Raw genomic sequence first — 19,163 nt, forward strand, 5'->3', positions numbered from 1 at the left:
CAGATATTTCACTGTAAGTATATCTTAGACACAACTTCTCTTCAATGGCTGCAACTGACGGTGTTTTTCAGATTCAGTGAATCTGATGATTTTTTCAATCAAAAGACTGATTGGTCTATAAAGTCATAAATGCACGAAGTACACTTTGTGCTATTCTTGATACCTTCAAGTATATTTAGGTGTACTCAAGTACTCCTGCTTGAGTGTACTTGAAGTGTAAATAGTTGCTAAATTGGCGCAACTTTTTACAACTTTTAAGTGTACTACACCAGTGGAGATCAAGCTTCATGAGCATTCAAAACACACTTGCAGTCCACTTTATTAATATTAAAAGTATTTGTAATTTAGTTCAGTTTTTTAAAAATATATGTCAAACATTCTTTAAATAAAGCAAGTAAAAATGTACCTGTTTTTGGTGTGTGTGTGTGTGTGTGTGTGTGGGTGGGTGGCTATGTGTGTGTGTGTGTGTGTGTGTGGTTGTGTGTGGGTGGGTATGTGTGTGTGTGTGTGTGTGTCCTGTTCATGTGATTCCAGGTTTGTTTATCACATACCGTACATCTCAGATGGTGTAATATTTCAGTTTAAAGGCTAAGGGCAACCCCCCACCCCACTGCACACCCACTCTTAACACTTCTTATCTCCATCTCTCAGTCCCTTATTCGAAACTCACAGTTTATCTGTTTACAAAATTTGACATGCAAAACAGTATAGAGGAAATACACTGCTGTCCATACTGTCAGTAGGCTCTTATCAGTTTACTACATCACTGAGTTTCTGTCTCACCTCCAGAGGTGCCAGTGCATTGGTGGTGGTGATGATGTTGATGATGATGATGATGATGATGATGATGCAAGCACTCAACAATATATAAAAATGGTGCGGGGAGTTGGACTTACAGTCATCAGGATTTCTACGACTGAACTTCTGCTCTTGATTTTTCACAGCGTCACTTCAGTGTAACTTCATCCAAATGGTAAGACATGACTGCTGGGAGTCTGCAGGGAATTATATATTTGAATAGACAGAATAAGGAGTAAATCACCAGCTTTTCTTTTCATTTGACATTATCATAACACATTTTCTCAACTTGCAGTTTTGAGCCAATTGTCCCATGAGCAGATTTTTACTTTGTTTCTCAGTTGAAGATGAGACGGACAAATATTAAAGAAATTCAGGGAGAATTCGTAAGTTGCGCAAGTTTTGCTGCAAGTGATGATTAATATTGACAAATCTCTCGCACAATCCCTCAGAGGACTTTGTCACTGTGGACATTTGGGCTTCTGTTTATCAGCCTCACAGGAGCACATGGATTCAACCAATTTCCAGAAAACTGTACGTCTTATTCCTGGTCCACATATTTTTTTTCTAATACAAATCTTTTGACCGTTTGAGTGGTTCTAAATCTGTTCATCTTGTGTTTTCGTGCATGTGCTGTTTGTCCCTGGCTGCTTATATCTACGCTTGTGCAGTTGTGGTGGCAAAAAGGAATGACAAAAATCCAGTCACACTGACCTGCGATACGAAGACTGACGGAGCGGTCACATGGAAGTTTCATGGTGAAGAGATAGAGGATGTCCTTTTACAGGCCAACGTCCAGCAGGACGGTCAAAATCTGGCCATGTCAGACGTAGATACACCTATGCTGGGAAAATACAGCTGCTGGAGAGGAGGAGAGATGCTGTCATCAACCTATCTGCTGCTGGAGGCCGAGGAGGAAGAAGACTTGGGTGAGATACTCTTTCATTTTCCATTTATTCTACTGTTTACATACTTTAAATGACAGGAATCTCTTAAAAAGATAAGTCTTGAAACTCTCTCTGCCTGCCTGGGTGGAATATTTCTCTCTCTAGAGGATGAGACTGAGGGTTAATACAGACTGAACCATCCAATCAGGCACTTCCAACATAAATGTCTCACATTTAGTGATATTTTCTTCTCCATTTGTTGGTGTGGCAATGCCCAAACACTTTCACTTCAGCTTGTATTCACCCACATTGTGTTTTTTTATAGATTCTCTCATCCTTTGCCGGGCAAAGTCTTATGACTGTACCTTCATCTGTAAGTGGACCGACAGTGGATACGATGCAGTGCGCTTTGGGCTGGGCCATAACTGGTAAAGAAAAAAAAAAAGACAAATTACTGTAGTAATGTGTAGGCTAGAAGAGTTGAATAAGGTGTATAAAGATGAACCAACAAGCAGACAGAATTGTACTTTTCTCAGTTACATATCAGGGTTTTGCTGCTTGTCTCTGTAGCACTGAAGGTGGGAGGTTGTGTGACTGGGTCAACAGCGGTGATCAGCTCCCAGATGGGGGATTCCAGTTTGAGCTGTCCCATTCCCTCTCCCCCTACGCTGAGGAAAGCACCATGCTCGAAGTCACTGCAGAGGCAGTCAACAGCCTCTCCATCCTCAGGACAACAAAGAGATTTTATCTCAGAGACATCGGTAAGCTGAGTGAAACCCGGCTACATCAAAGGCATTCAACAGAAGATTATCAAGATTCAACAGTAAACAGTATCTTCTGCAAAATCAAAAAAGTCAGGATATCATTCAGTTATGAGGAAACTGGTCTGGACAGATGAAATCAAACATTTGGTTCCAATGATAAATAGTTCAGTAAAGTTACTTTCTGAAGTAAAACGACTTATTGTACACATTAGCAAGTTATTTAAAGTCAGTGTAAAATGAAATGATTTTCAGACAATTACTAACAGTGCAAAAACAGCTATAGCAGCTATATATGCCATGCTATTGCTCATCAGTAAATCCTCTCTGTAAATAAATGTGACTATTTCAGAGAAATATGTGTTAAATTACATATATACTGTCATGATTCCTTACTGCCTTTTTGTTTTTACTGTCCTTTTGCTTCTGTCCAGTTCAACCCGATAGTCCCCAGATTGTCAGGTGTCAGAAGGTGCAGCAGGCCCTGAACGTGTCCATTGATCCACCATCCAGCTGGTCGACTCCTCACAGCTTCTTCAGCCTGGAACACGAGATTGAGTACATGTTGAAAGATAACGGCAAGGTACGTACAAGCTTGCGCTGAATCGAAGTCTGATGAGTCCTCCATGTCTGTCATTCTGTCCATTTGGTTGTCTTACCATGCGATCTGTTTGCCTTTAGACTGAACGCTCTTCGTCCGCTCTGATCACGAAGAGGATAAGCATGCTGAGGGTTCGCTCCAGAGACTCGTTTGTGCTCTCCACCTGGAGCCAGTGGACTCCCTGGAAAAATGTAACCTACTGACATTACTTGAGCCCAGCCCTGTCTGCTCCTGCTCTTTCTGTGTTCTTACACATCTACAATGTCCTCTCATGTCCCCTCACCTGCTGTTTTTCACTGTGTTTGGCTGTCACACACTGATGGCAAAGAGATAACACAGCATTCACCTGAAGCTCAGTAATAAGTCCAGAGTTTTGTTTGATGATAGGACATCAGTACAGCACACTTTTATTATACATTTTTATTTATGACTCATAACTCAAACTATTTATTTATGTATTTATTTATGAAATGTGAAAAAAAAAAGTATTCTTTCTTGCTGACAAAAGCTCAGCTGTAGGGGCCGAGTAACCACCAGAGGTCCTTCTCAGGATTAATGGAGGTCCCTAGGAAATGTAGACACTAAACACAGTCACTGTTACCTGTTAACTTACAACACAGACAGTTCTGTGATTCAATATAAACTTGTATCTATCAGCAAAAAATGTAGGGATTTCATTCGGACCAAATCTTGCAACATGAGTATCCATAGTTTTGTCCATTTAAGGATGTTAAAATCTAAGGACACATACATAATGCCATATCTAATGTGAATCAGAAGTTAAAATTGCATTTCAACTGAAGGAGTCCAGGGCCATTCTGACTGTTTCTAGTCCCTGCTATTTCTGTATAAGTGTGTTGGTGTTTCTGTGTATTTTGGTGGTTTGGTGCTGTGCAAAACAAAGGGCTATTAAATCAGCTTTGTGCTTCCTTCCTTATATATGTTCCTTCTTCATTTGTGTGTCACTTATGTCATTTGTACAATTACTGACAGAGCGGAAACCCCCTACAGCACAGTATGTTTGGCAACAGATGATTACTAATTTCTGAGGTCACCTATAATAAATAGAGCTTCTGTAAAATATACACTAAAACGGAAATTAACAGAAACAAAATTAGATGCTAGTGCTTTTAATTACTAATCACTATTACATGGGTCACAATTATAATGGCTGGCTTTTTTTTTTTTTTTTTAGCTGGTAATAAATGAGCAATAGTGCTGTAGTTTTTCAGCAACGAATGCTCTATTTGATTCTATCATCTAGTTTTGGTAGTAAAACCTAGCATTACATGTCTAGCACCTATTGAACAGAAAAATCCAGACAGTAAAGACTGTCAGGCTAACAACAAGACACTCTGTCTCAGTGACTGTCAGCTACACAGTAGTAAGACCCTCTAAGGCACCAGCTATAGCTCACAAACAGCAAAATATTGCACCTCCTTCAGCAGCCAGATTTGTTATAAATGACAAATGCATTGAAGGAGAGCTCAGATTACAGCATCAGTTACACAGTGATTCTGTATTTTCTTTTTTTTTTTTTTTTTTTCCATTTAATGTATAAAATTGTGACATTAGCAGGTATATTTTGATGCAACTAAAAATCGGTGGATATGCTAAAAGAAAAAACAAAAAGAATATTTGTTTTAGATTGTCCCACACCTTAAAAAGTATCAAATCAATTTGCTGACAGTGGATTAATAGACAAAAGATTATTTCCCTGAGAGCCTGACCTCACATAGCTGGAGACGCGTGGAGCAGAGTTTATGTGGCTTAGAGCTTGAGCAGTAAATGACACTGTTATGCAGGGAACAACATGATTCAGTGTGAAGGTCATGTAATATTTCATGGCACTGAAAATGGCCAAACAGTGTTGTAACAGGAGTCATTCTTAATATTCATAGCCAGAACTTACAGAAACAGATTGAATTTCAGACGTTAAGGTTTGTATGATTGAAAGCTGTGCTTATTCAATTCTCTTGCCATTATTTCAGACCCTAATCTGTCATTACCTCATTGCAGGTGAGGACAGGGACAAAGAACCTTTGTAGATGCAAAAACACAGCAAAGTCTTGCTGTCCAGAGTTGCCACCTGGGTACTTGGACCGCTGCAAGAAGAGAGGGAAGAAAAAAAGGAACAAAGATGCTGGAAGGAACCAGGCATCTTAAATCATCTATTTGGGATGAATATATACAAAGAAATGCAACTGTACCTCAGATTTAATTTGTCAAATTCTTGAAGAAAGATTCAAGAACGCAGTCTAATGCAGCAGCCGTGCAACATTCATGAGGGTTATAATGTTCAGTTCTTGTCTGTATTTTATTTCATTGCTGTTATTGTGCATCTCAAGCTTCATGTGATTATTGTTTATTACTACTACTACTATTGTTGTTGTTGTTATCATTGCCATAGTAGTAATACTAGTATTATTCCTGAAATGTGGGAATTTTGCAGCTAGAGAGAAAAGATTGCAATTGAACTGTCTCATTTCATTTGTATGACAATCTCACAAGACATTAGAATTGCAAGCCGCCACCCCCCACTCCACTAACATCTTCACTTCATGCAATTTTCTGTGCAAATGTCTTTTAATATAACTAAAATTTAACTGATATCTGGCTGAATATTACACATAAGCATTGCACCCACACATTACATTTCAAGGCATTTCGATAACTAATTACTGTGAGTCAACTGGTTAATAATAATTTAATAGCAAATTGCATTGGAACAAAATCTGCAACAACAAAACACAACATTAACTGAGGATCAGCTCTTGCAATGCTTATGAACCAGTTTTGAGACCCCGCCTTGAAGAGGGCCTCATGTTGCATATTCACCAAAGTGACGTCTGGCTTGTCAGTAGGAAAATTACAGGGGTAAATAATAAAATGAATGTTGGCTGATTTCCAGTTACCTGGTTGTGTGTCGGAGTCTTAGCATTGTGCGTGGTGTGGTGGCTCACTGTCAATGGGGCCCAGCAGCCCCGTGACCCTCCAGCCTTTCAGTCCGGCTTTGCCGTCTACGCATGTGCACGTGAGTGGGCGCGGAAGTGGTTGCTAACCTGCCGCTCTGTTGTTCACTGACATAACGACAGCTAGCTTCATATGGACAAAGGAGCGCTTTCATATGCAGTCTCGTCTTCGTAGCGTTGGGGAGCGCTATAAATGTCTTGAACATGGCAAAGGTTGTTCGGACAACAGCTTTAGTTTTATACCTCTGGAGTGTTTTCGTGCAGTTCCGTCGCATGTCAGGTGAGAGTGGGGGGCGGAGGCAAGTCTCACATGCTAGTAAGCAGCTAATTCAGCTAAAGGGTCGCTGTTAGCTGAAGGCTCTCAGGAGCTCGCGGAGGTTTTTGTCGTAGCCTTCGCGTTTTGTCTGTTGTGAGTGAAGTGTACAGGTGCGGTGTCTCATATTCCCTGCGAATTTCCATCCCACATCACTGTGGTTTGCCAGCACTGACATCACTCTGGACGAGGCAGTTCCTCACATCTCTGAAATAACCTAGTCGTGTTTCTTTTTGGGTCTGCTCCAGGTCTTGGGATCAATGAACTGCTTTATTTCCGGATCATCAGTCCAGAGGAGATAGGTTACATCTTCAGTGCAGCACCTGCTAAAGACTTCGGAGGGGATTTTGTTAGTACTCTGCCTTCTTCTGAATTTCATCTGTTGGCCAAATTGTCCAGACACCTGTGCGTTCCCCATCTAATCATACACCTCTTCTCTCCTTTGGTCTCCAGACATCATCTTATGATGAGATCTTCCTGGTGCCGGCAGACCCAGCAGACGGCTGCTCAGAACTGGAGGACAGAGAAATCATCCAGGGACAAGTAATCCTGGTCCAAAGGGGGTATGTTCACAAACCTCAGCGCCTACAGCTTCACCTGTGTAAGACATAGAAGCACAAACAAGAAGTGGGAAACTGGGACTGTAAGCATGGATGGTGCCATTTGGCAGAGGATGGGTGGGGAGGGAGGTACACTGAAGACCTGACTAACAGAGTGGCTAAGAGAGCATCACATTACCTGCACTTTTGACTGGGGTCATTGTAGCAGCATGTATCAGGGTACAGCCCAGCCCTGTCCCTGGCTTCCTGTCTGAACAGCAATAAAACAATGTTTAACAATTAAGGGTCAACACACTTTAACAGACCTGACTGCACAACTCCATCCCCAAAATGAGTTACACATGGGTTTGATCCTGCTTTGCAAACACGAGATATTGGCTCTGACTTGTAGCCCTCAGTTGTAAAGACATTTCGACATAGTTACAGGCTTACTTGCATTAAGCTGTTAGTCTGGCTTTCCATGAAATACCAAGAGACTTATGCTGTGTTGAATACCCAGTGTTAACACAAAGTGAAGGGCCCTAATAATGATAGAAAAATGTGACAAACCTAGTCTTGTTTAAGTAGATTAAGCGTCATCTGTAGAGAATTACACTTGCAGACCTGAGTCTTTTGTGAACATTTGTACTGTGTCCTTTATGGGACGATAGAGTGTGAACGGATGCATGACTTCAGATCACTGGGAGTGTTACGGGTTGTGTTTGCAGGCACGTTTTAAAATGGTTTCTCACATTTCTTTCACTGTTTTTATGTGCACTCCAGAGGCTGCTCCTTTGTACAGAAGACCCGCCATGTAGAGGAAGCAGGAGGCAAAGCTGTTTTGATTGCTGATAATGCAGAGGACAATGACAGTCAGTACCTTGATATGATCGCTGATGGAAGCACTGCCATACCAAGCATACCTGCTCTATTCCTGCTGGGACGTGATGGGTAAGACCTGTGCAGACACGCAAACTATCATTCAGACCTGTTTCATTGTTATTTATTTTAAATAAGATAATAATAATAATATTCTGTTTGAATAGTGTAGCACTCCCCAAAATGTTAGAGGGCCCCACAGCCTTTACAGTAATGAAACATCTCCTGAAGTGACAGCTTTCTTATAAACTTTACATATTTGCATGTTGTTTTTGGACCAAATTTTAAAAAGTGGTTATGATTTTCTCCCATTTTCCATGTGTTCCAGGATGATGATCAGACGATCTCTTCAGAGACTTGCACTGCCGTGGGCTGTCATTTCCATTCCTGTCAATGTTTCCTCTTTGGCCTCATTCCCACTGAAGCAGCCCCCCTGGACACTGTGGTAGAAATAACGCACACATTTCCTCACTCAGTAAACACTCTTTCATCAGTGAACATCCTGCCAGCAGTGGAGAAACTCACAGCCTCACATGGAAATGATTTGACGGTGGTTAAACAAATTTACGGGCACTGGTGGTGAACTAGTGAAATTAACATATGTACACACGATCATGTGACACCTAAATGCACGTTCAGAGGCATGTGGAGCAAACCTTTTAGCAGCGTCCAAATGGACTCTTTGCCAGAGCTGTGAACCCGGTGAGGACAGACAAACTCAGGAAGAAACGTGTGCTTCTCCGTAGCTGAATTTGATTGAATTATCCGTTGGTTTTGAGGATAATGAGTCTGTCTAGGTTTGAGTTGTCTCCAGCAACTTCTGTGCAGATGATCTGTTGGTGACTGGTTAGTGGTAAAGCTGTGGAACATTTGATGTGCACTAATACAACACATACAAAAAGAAGACCATTATACACGATTTCGTTGTGCCGTCGTCAGATACTACAAGCTGAGGCCTCTGGAGAAAAATGAGGCCATGTCAGCATTGACTGTACTCCACTGCAATGCAGCAGTCCAGGAACGTCCTCTCACTGTAAAAATGTTATGAAATTCCTGCTTAATTGCATGAACTGAAACAGGGTGACCAAAAATAAGCTTTGTTATCTCCTATGTTAATAAGTATAAAATGTTTTTTTTGTCATCATTTATTGCCTTTCTGAGGTAAACGGCTGTACAACTTTCAAGACCTTACACACATTTTTTGTCTTGTCTTTTTGTGCTTCGGGTTGCAGCGATGCCGGTTATGGCACCATGTGCATTTGCTTCTCTCCAGTGCTGAATTCTACTGTATTAGTATTATTCAAAAAATATTTATATCAAGTTTAACGTCTGCCCGAACATGGTATTTTGTGAAATTATAATAAAGTGTTTATTCAACCAAAAAAACCCTTCTGTTTTCATTCCCTTAAGGGTCATTTATGTTTACATTTCAAGAGTCCAGATTCAAAATATGTTTAGAGCAGTTTGAATAAAGAGGATTGACATAATGTGGTGTTTGGTTAGTAAGTAGTACTTTTGATGTCCAGAGTAGTTACTGTGCGTTTAGTCCGTCCTCTTGATTGGCAGTTTTCCACCATTTTTGTAATACAACATATCCCTAGTTTGTTCATCTGATGACTCCTGATCTGATCGTAGTTTACACGTATTAATTTTTGCGTGAAACTTTTCTTACACCAAAATTGCACTTTGTATTTTAATGGACTGTTTCTGCAGCGATTCAGGACAGTACAGAAAGTGCATAGAAACACTCAGGACATGAGGTGAAGTTGAAAGAAGCAAAGTCTTTACTGGTACACCAGGAAGTCATACACTGGAGAGCAGTCGGACATGAGCACACAAATAAAGGAGGTAAAAATCCAAAACACCAAATGACAAAGCTAAGTCAACATCCATGAGACAAGGACTAGGAAAAATGCTGGAAGCCAACAGGGAAATCTGCAAATACATGTGTGTATGTAGAACCAGGCCAAGTGAGTATTGACAGCAGGTGTGGATAATCAAGGAGCAAGCAATGCATGTTTCCTATCCCTTTGATTTGCCCTCCCCCACATGCTGTAATATGATAATTTTGATTTATAAACTGTAAATATTAATGTCCCAGAAAGCTCCACATATTGATGAAAAACCAGTAAGATGGAGGCAGCTTGCAAAATGTGGTCTTTGCTTCTGTAGCTGCAAGTCACTCCAAAATTCTTATTTATTTTTGGAAAATGAATTCCATTCATTTATTTATGTGTCTTTAACTTCATTTGTGCAAAAGTTTGAATCTGGAACATTTAATCTGAGGTCATGTGTGTGTTGGCCTTTGCACTTCATGCTCGACCTCAACACAAAAATCAATTCTGTAATCCTTTCTGTTAACAAACATTTCTTTCATGTGTATCCACAAAGAATAAAATATGTGAGAAGTGCTTTCATTTACTGTATTTCCACTGGGAGAAAAATAGGCCTGCATTTATTTATTGTTTATTCATGTGTGCATTTAAAGTGGAAACTGGTATCTGAAAAGTTTATCGGTGTCTGTGTATTTGTTTTCATACTCAACATATCAATAATGAATTTGCATAACTACATACTTCGCTTTTTTCTCTACGACCTTCGTTCAATCCCGTTTATCAACAAGTGCCATGACGGTCACTGCGATGACTAATGCTCAGTAACTGAATAACTCTCCGGGAAAATGTCACTTTGTATGATCCTCTTCACTACGTTTGTGCCCTACCTCCGCATCTCTCTCCTGCGTAAAGCACCAGTACAGAATACACCACAGAAGCCAGAACTGCTTGACTTGTGCGCTCTGAACACCACAAGTTTTAAAATAGACCTTGTCGCGATTCAGCACCACACACTTTCTGGACAGCGATGCTGCTTTCAGCAATCTACGAAATAAAGGTGCACATAGAGTTGGGACGCTGTGCAAAAAGTAGATAAAAACAGAATGCAGTCATTTGCAAACAAACTGTTTGCTGACAACAGTTTTCCGAAGTGTTCCTGAGCCCATGTCGTAACCTCTCTCCATCCGTGCTTGTGAACGACTGATTCTTTCCAGGATGCCCCTTTCATACCCAATCACTATCACCTGTTACCAATCAACCTGATTACCTGTGGAATGTTCCAAACAGGTGTTTTTGGAGTTGCTTCTGTTCCAGCTTGAAACATGTTGCTGTCATCAAGTTCATAACAAGCATATATTTACAAAAATCAATAAAGTTAAAGTGGAAACTCGCCTGTTGAGCATTCGGCTTTAACTTTTTTTTTTTTTTTTTTTTTTTTTTTTTAACAATTTATGGCCCTTTCCCTGAATAGAAACTCCAGTACACATCTACGTCTCACCACCGTGTTAAGTTTCAAACACTGCAGAAAATAATGTTTGAATATAAACTCTTTGACTGTATATTGAGTAGGTTATATGGTTTCACTCCAAATTACTGAGAGGCAGAGAAAGGCAGGGGGGAGAGAGAGGGAGAGACAGCAAAAGAAGCCCACTTTTCTTTAGAATAACCTCCTGAATGGAGTCCTCAGGTTTTTGTTATTTCCATGACTTTATGGCGTCTCCCTTCCCATGACAGGAGGCGACTCTGCAGAGAGAGGTTACAGACAATTTAAATAAGCAACGACTGCATCAATGCATCAAAATCACAGTACATGTAAATGAGTTTCAACATGGTAGTGAGCTCTGTATACAGTTTCTCCACTGTGTTTTTCTCCCCGTTACCTCCTCTTGCATCTTGGACACACTCTGCTCCACACTGCCCTCATCGAGGCCTCCCTCAGAGCCGGACTCCCCCACATATACACCGACGGCGTGCACACGGCGTTCAAACGAGCCATGATGGCGAAAAGATTGGTGGCCTCGTTCCTAAACGTCAGCCCTCGTCCCGCCACAAATCTGATGATGATGTTAACAAACGAGGGGCACCACAACACCAAGAAGCTGATGACAACGAAAATGATGATTCTCAAGGATTCCTTCTTGCTGTCTCTCTCGGCGCTGGGAGGGTCTCTCTCCACGTGGAACCTGGCAATAACGTACAGTTTGATGGTCATGACCACTTTGGTGAGCACGATTAGTTGAAAGAAGACAATGCTGAACACGTACAGTTGGATCGCTTTGGAAATTGGCAGCAAATTCCTGGCGAGCAAGTGAGCGAAATTATAAACCCAGCAGTAGATGTTGATGCCTATCACGAACTGTCGCGTTACGAAGCGGCTGTAGATGAAAGGATGGCACACAGCAAAGTACCGGTCAAACTGTGCAAATAAAAACGTCAGTATATTGACCCCTAAAAGCGACGGTAGAACATTATAAGTTCCGTTTCTAGGAGGATATCCCTCCTGGACATCAAACAGACCCAGATAATACACAGAGAACCCGACCAGCGTATCACAGATGCTGGTGTTCAACATGAAAATGAACCTGTTCTGGAGGCGCAGCGCTCTGGTGGCCGAGATGCCAACGACCACTGTTCCGGCTACGAGAACTGTGGTTGTAGCGAATAAAATCTGGAAAATAAAGATGAAATAATCCTCAGGACTGTCGAAGTTCACCGAAAGGGGGACCCCTCCTGTCACAGACTCTGTGATGTTGGAGAGGAGCATTTTTCATGTGCAAGCGCTTCTCAAGTGCAAGCACTATTTTATATCCAGGACCTCTTGTGCCGTGAAGTCACCAGACTTGATCTCTTGGGATGCCATGATCTAATGTTTCTTGCGGTCTGTAACACCTCACGCAGTAGTCCTGTAGTGAATTTAGGCTAACATTTGATGACAGTAGTAGTAGTAATAAGTAAGTTTTCCCCCTCACATGCAACGCATCTGGTTTTTATCCACTTGTGTCCTCATCCTGATGCAGCAACAATATAGAAATAATTAATTTTAATGGTATGAACATGTTTCCTTCCTTCCTTATTTCCTGCTGGAAACAACACTTAATATTAATAATTGCCTTGTAAACACATTTGAGCAGAATGCCGCACATTGCTCATTAACGGTCCATGCTTATTTCCAAGAGTTTGATGTGGTTGGTTTGAGGTAGATTATCCAGAAGCACCACCAGAGGGTGCTGTGGTCTTTAAAATCAGGAGGAAGCCGGCTCTGAAGCGCTCCTGGTTTGCAGTTTTTGGTAAGATATTATTGCCTGTGGACTTCAAACTCTGTTTTAAAGCGGATACGTTTCCTTTCAATGTACTGATACTTTTATTTATCACTTATTCGTCGGTTTGGTTTGTAACTTGAACAGCAACTGTCTACATTGACCTGTCAATCATGTGGCACAGCACGAGGCTCAATAATTCATTGGGATTCAGTGTCACTGCGGTCTCTGCAATAAAACTCTGAACACGGATTAAAAGTTTTGTTGTATCTTAGTCGAGAAAACTGGCAGTATTCACTAAGAGTTTGACACTTAGAGCACTCAGCTGTACTGTTCTACAGTATTTTATTGTCTTTGCAATATGAATTAGGAAATAAAGTAAAATGATTTTAAGATGTTAAACACTGTATATTTAAGTCCAGCAGCAATGTCAAATATATCGACTTTAATAATAATAATAATAATAATAATAATAATAATAATAATAATAATAATAATAAGTTGAAACTAACCTTAACGAAAAATCCAGGTCATTTTATAGGATGCTGTAGCGTTAATGTGTCATATTCCATTGTATTTAACCACATTGTTAAAAAGCGTTCATAGGACAACTGCATGAAATACAAAGACAGATGAGAGAGTGACTCTAATGCAGCTTCTTTACTTATAAATAACAAAGAGTAAATAATGTACAATCAAATAGTCGCATATTTGAACTCAGAGCAAAATTCACATGGCCTGGCTCGCGGCTTCATATACGCTGCAGGAGCTGTACAGACACAACGCACGACAGGTAAAAAGGAAAAAACTTCCCCTGTAATACTTCAAAATACTATACAAGGGCTGAGTTTAGAAAAATAGATGAAGTCCAATCATTAGTTTTCTGGGAGGGGATCCATATCTTTTACTCTTATACTGCGACAGTAAACAGCAAACTGCAGTGCAAGGTGCAGGGACATGCAGAAAACACACTATGTGACAAATTAAATTATTTCATTTATTTGTAACGACATTTACAGTTTGAATATTTGTTGCAGTCATTTTCCACCGAAGCCTCGCAGTCGCTGCTGATGAGTCCCGGGTTAACAAACCGTTCAGCGGGTCTTCAGGGGCCTTCCTTTGCCGTTTCCCTTCACAGAACAGGAGCCAACTCTGAGAAAGGAGCGGACAAAGAGCCGCTCAGTGCATGTTTACTCCAGACAGAAATGAACTCCATCTTTGTTATACGGTGCATTTATCCAACCTCTTACCTCCTCTGGCAACCCGGACACACTCTGCCCCACACTGTCCTCGCCATGGCCTCCCTCAGAGCCGGACTCCCCCACAGGTACACCGCCGGCGTGCACACAGCGTTCAAACGAGCCATGATGGCGAAAATATTGGTGGCCTCGTTCCTAAATGTCAGCCCTCCTCCCATCAGCAGTCTGAGGACGATATTAACAAACGAGGGGCACCACAACAACAAGAAACTTATGACAACAAAAATGATGATTCTTAAGGATTCCTTGTTGTTTTCTCTCTCGGCGCTGGGAGGGTTTTTTTCAAGCTGGTACTTGGCGACAACATACAGTTTAATGGTCATGACCACTTTGGTGAGCACAATCACTTGTAAGCTGACAATACTGAAAACATACATTTGTATTGATTTGGAAAGTGGTAAGTTTTGTAAAATTATCAACTGAGTGGACACATGAAGCCAACAGTAGACGTTTGCAGTGATGACCACCCGCCGGGTGATGAAGCGCATGTAGATGAATGGATGACAAACGGCGAAATACCGGTCAAACTGTGCGAACAAAAACGTCAGTAAATTGACCCCTAAAAGTGACGGTAGAACATTATAAGTTCCGTTTCTAGACGGATATCCCTCCTGGACATCAAACAGACCCAGATAATACACAGAGAACCCGACCAGCGTATCACAGATGCTGGTGTTCAACATGAAAATGAACCTGTTCTGGAGGCGCAGCGCTCTGGTGGCCAGGATGGTAATGACCACAGGTCCGGCCAAGAGAACAGCGCTGGAGGCGAATAAAATCTGGAAAATAAAGATGAAATAATCCTCAGGACTGTCGAAGTTCACCGAGAGAGGGACCCCTCCTGTCACAGACTCTGTGATGTTGGAGAGGAGCATTGTTTCAATAATGCACTTAATGTAATGACTTTATAAAGCTGATTGAAGCACCGCCCCTCCCATGAGCCATGACCTAATCTCCCTTTTCATAGCACTTTTCTGCCTTTTTTTTCCTTCTACAAATAAATTCGTATTCAGATAATATCAAACATGAGAACAAGACAGAAAACAATGCGCATGGCTAGATTAAAATACTAGAGGACCTTGAGTCGCTGTTAGGCTGCTTTTGCAGTTAACACAGTCTGGGACTTGTATGAAAAGATTTGTGTGTGTGTGTGTGTGTGTGTGTGTGTGTGTGTGTGTGTGTGTGTATTTTTATTTTGGTTTTTTGGATGTTTTTTCACATTGTATACACCAGTGCAAGTTAAAGTACTTCATGTAAAATAGAAAGACCATTCAGTGTGATGCAAATGTAACATATTTAAAAGAGAATAGAAAAACATGAAAGCACAGAACATTACAAAATAAATAATGACTAATAAATGTGATTTTTTTTTAATGATAATTTTTATTTTGGATCCAGCACATTTGGTTGGTGTTACACATCATGTAATCACTTTTAGAAATAACGTCAGCTGTCATTAAGACTGCATTTGTCCATCTTTAAGATTTTCCTTGTGTGCTTCTTGATGCAAGGAAATAAATTCATGTGAATTTGTTCAAATCCAGATACTTTAGCGAAGTGTGCAGAGTAGATTTGCTATTTTCACTATTGTCAGGTGGGAATGAGGCCTTACACACTCATGTTACTCCCTGGCTTTCTAAATACACAGGCTGCTGAAGATTTTACTCATTGCTCGAACTGAAATAAAGCTGTACAGGAGGCCTACAGTACAACAAACAAACAAAATAATATCGTCAGAATTACATAACACTTCCACAAACCTGCAGTCTAACTATGTGAACACTCAGGAGGACAGGAAGAGGAGCTCTTTGTCACTGTGAAAACCTCCAGATCATCACGTCAACCTGATCAATCCTGTAGGAAGAGAACGTGCTCATCAATTTTTTATACTAATATTATTACTATTATTATGTACAGGAATTTTTTGACATGCCATTATCGAGCGTATTTGCCACCAAATGTACGGGTGACAACATTTCATATTCTTCTTTATTCCTACAGCATGTGAAGCTAAAACAACTCCATGTGGATGTTCTTGCCTCGTCTTTTGCCTGGGTGACATTATTTGTTTGATAGCTTATTTGAAAAAAACAATTTAAATTCAAGCTGACTTGGATATTCAACAATAGTCAATTTAAAGAGCTGCCATTAAATCAAGAACGTTAAATCAAATTGCACTGCAACAGAATAAAAACTGTTTTAGGTTTGGGGATTTTTGTCGTCATAATCTCAGACTTAAAGGAAAAATCATGTCTAAAATGATGGATCTTTCACAGGGTTGATAACAGGCCTCATATTTCCACGGCGTATATAGTTTTAACCACGTGTCCGTTTTACAAGGCTGTGGCAACCCTGTGTCATAGAAATTATGTTTTTTTGTTTGTTTTTGTTTATGTTTTTTTGTTTTGTTTTGTTTTTCACCAGTTTGTTTCCCAGTTAGGTGCGCTTTGTGATGACAAACCTAATTGTTGTTTGCATTTCTGTCTGGTCACAGGCAACGTTTTCACCCAAATTACAGGCCTACGTTTAGTTGTGCTTTATTTGCGCCAGCAGACACTGCGTGAGTGGATATTTTGGCGGAATACACATGAAATACGTCGCCTTATACGTCATTACATCATTATCAACATTTTGCGACTTTCCTTCATACTGACAAAAAAAAAAAAAAACCTAATCTGGGCAATATATCTGTTCATCCAAAGCTGTTCCGCATCAGTAGCATATAGAGGCGTTATCTTATCGATATACCGACCTTTTGGGTCGTTTGCAGCAGCAGGTTTTGCTGAACACATTTTTCCGCACGGCAGTCCTGAGTGAGGGGCTCGCGCACAGGTAGAGGGACGGCGTGCACAGGGCGTTGCTCCTGGATAGAATTTTCATCGGGTTAACGGCGTCGTTTTTCATGACTACATATTTGCCAGTCAACGAAGACAGTATGGTATAGAGCACGGAGGGGCCCCACAGCAGCAGAAAAAACACGACGACCACCACTACGATCAGCAAGGACTCTCTCTTACTGTCTCTCTCCGGGCCCTGCGGCTCTCGCAGCAGCTGGTACCTCGTCACGATGAGCAGCTTGACTGTCATGGTTATTTTTGTGAAAATAATCACCATCAAACTGATTCTGCTGTACGTTGCGATCTCTATGGCTTTGGAAAGTGGCACCACGTGCTGAATGAGCAGCTGACCGTAGACGTGCACCCAGCTGTACACGTTGACACATATAACCACTCTCGTGCTGATGAAACGACCGTAAAAGAATGGATGACACACGGCAAAATATCTGTCAAACTGAGCGAAGAGAAACGTCATGATGTTGACTCCGAGCAGAGATGGTAAAATGTAATAAGTACCATTTTTAGACGGGAAGCCCGTTCGCACATCGAAGAGGAACTGATAGAAAATGCCGCAGCCGGTCATTGTGTCACTAATGCTCGTATTCAGCATAAATATAAACCGATTTTGTCTTAAAAGTGCACGGGTATTAATAATGGCATATGCCACGGAACTGGCCACGAGCACGGTGCTAACCCCGACCAAGATGTGAAAAATGAAAAGAAAATAATCACCCGGACTGTCAAAGTCAACGGACAGAGGCACGAGCGTTGCGTTGCGCGACATGGTATTGATGAGCGTGCACAGTAGAAGCGGTCAAACCTGAACTGCGACGAGAACGCGAGAGTGGCACCTGTGTTTTACACTCACATATATATTGGTTTTTCTTTTTTTAAATCAAGACATCAGACATGTCGTTTGGGGATGGAATAGGAGGAGACAATGACCATGAGGGTGAGGACGTCCCATCGCCCTGTGAGATCACTTTTATTTCCATTATTTTCTCTCTTTATTTCCCCATTTTCCTTTTTTTTTTTTTTTTTTTAAATTCAACGAACAATAGAAACATAACTACATAGTTATTATAATTAAAGTTGAGCCTTCTGCCACTACAACCACGAACTGTTGTCGATAACAATAATCTGGCGCTGACCGTGGTGCTGAACCTGCGGCAGGCGGTAACCGAGCTGTCCGCGGTGCGCTGCCGCAACCCGGAACACGTTATCCGCGCCCCGCCGCTGACCATGGTCCTGAATCTGCGGCTGGCAGAAATAAACTTAAACATGTTTATGCAGTTTTATATTAACTACTTCTTTTGATTAACGGTTCTTCGCTTGTTGTTCATGTCTGCGCTCTTATTAATTGAGTGCTGCTGGTGTGGCACTTCAGAGTGGTCTGCTGTGTCTTTCTAGTAAATGCATGTTCTTTTTCTGCCTTCAGAAACTCTCACTTACAGTCTGAGAGTACTGCGTCTGCACCCATTTCCTAGTGGTTATAATCTTTCTTTTTTCGTTACACCTTGTGCGTCAATTCATGTTGCAAGTGGGAAAGAGCTTCGCAGCTTAATATCTCACGATCAGGACAAATACGTCAGAATAAACCAACAAAACGTTACAGTTCGCCGCTGCACTTAATACTTAATCCTGCACAGACAACTGCGGGAGTGGCAGCGAGTATTGTTATTCAAAAAATTTTATTCTGTAAAGAGTTTTGACAAGTATTAACAGGTGTGTTTGTTTCAAAATGAAATGTCAGCCCCAAACCGTCATGAATTGCCCTCGAAATATGCAGCAGTGGCGAATTTTCCACCAACTGTCTTCATCTCAAACACGGTCCATATTTCACTTTTGATATCAAACCTGAATTCCAACAAAAAAGGTCAACTGGTCAATCTGTCAAGTGCGTTTTTCTTTCAGTCATATTCTTTCTGTTCAAAACACGTCGATTGAGTACTCACATTTATTCAAAAGTGACTGAAACACGTGTCATTTTCTCGTGATCTCGTGATGTTTTCCATTAATGACACTTTATGAGGACGTCGATGCTCGCGGCATTGTCAGAATTTGTTCTTCATTCCATCCAAGTTAATGCCGATTCTGAAAGAGAGGGAGGGGGGTTGAGGTCAGAGAGAGAGTTACAGTAAGTATCTTATATATTTCTTATTCACACACAACACTGGACAATTAAAAAAAAAAAAAAAAAAAAAAAAAAAAAAGCTGCCTAAAAC

The 19,163-nt window shown here is 41.0% G+C and overlaps 2 protein-coding genes across 2 annotated transcripts; both read left to right on the plus strand.

Moving 5' to 3' along the window:
* The first annotated feature begins 917 nt into the window (after nucleotides 1-917).
* Nucleotides 918-3,250, plus strand: il12b2 (interleukin 12B 2). The gene is made up of 7 exons (XM_076731382.1): nucleotides 918-973; nucleotides 1,251-1,332; nucleotides 1,470-1,727; nucleotides 2,011-2,113; nucleotides 2,256-2,446; nucleotides 2,881-3,029; nucleotides 3,128-3,250. Exons 1-7 carry the CDS (start codon nucleotides 971-973, stop codon nucleotides 3,248-3,250), a joined length of 909 nt encoding a protein of 302 aa, XP_076587497.1. The 5' UTR covers nucleotides 918-970.
* Nucleotides 3,251-6,073: 2,823 nt separating this feature from the next.
* LOC143320981 (protease-associated domain-containing protein 1-like) lies at nucleotides 6,074-9,136 on the plus strand. Its single transcript, XM_076731061.1, has 5 exons — nucleotides 6,074-6,299; nucleotides 6,581-6,681; nucleotides 6,786-6,895; nucleotides 7,655-7,822; nucleotides 8,079-9,136. Exons 1-5 carry the CDS (start codon nucleotides 6,224-6,226, stop codon nucleotides 8,197-8,199), a joined length of 576 nt encoding a protein of 191 aa, XP_076587176.1. The 5' UTR covers nucleotides 6,074-6,223; the 3' UTR covers nucleotides 8,200-9,136.
* The last annotated feature ends 10,027 nt before the right edge of the window (nucleotides 9,137-19,163 follow it).

The sequence above is a fragment of the Chaetodon auriga genome, chromosome 5, assembly GCF_051107435.1.
Source record: "Chaetodon auriga isolate fChaAug3 chromosome 5, fChaAug3.hap1, whole genome shotgun sequence".
NCBI lineage: Eukaryota > Metazoa > Chordata > Actinopteri > Chaetodontiformes > Chaetodontidae > Chaetodon > Chaetodon auriga.

Bases quoted from the DNA above. Each gene is read 5' to 3' on its own strand.
- il12b2 (XM_076731382.1), top strand. The intron at 2,114-2,255 runs GTAAAGAAAAAA...TTGTCTCTGTAG, and splicing joins TTTGGGCTGGGCCATAACTG to CACTGAAGGTGGGAGGTTGT. The intron at 2,447-2,880 runs GTAAGCTGAGTG...GCTTCTGTCCAG, and splicing joins ATTTTATCTCAGAGACATCG to TTCAACCCGATAGTCCCCAG.
- LOC143320981 (XM_076731061.1), top strand. From the start codon at position 6,224: ATGGCAAAGGTTGTTCGGACAACAGCTTTAGTTTTATACCTCTGGAGT. The intron at 6,300-6,580 runs GTGAGAGTGGGG...GGTCTGCTCCAG, and splicing joins GCAGTTCCGTCGCATGTCAG to GTCTTGGGATCAATGAACTG. The intron at 6,682-6,785 runs GTTAGTACTCTG...TTTGGTCTCCAG, and splicing joins AAGACTTCGGAGGGGATTTT to ACATCATCTTATGATGAGAT.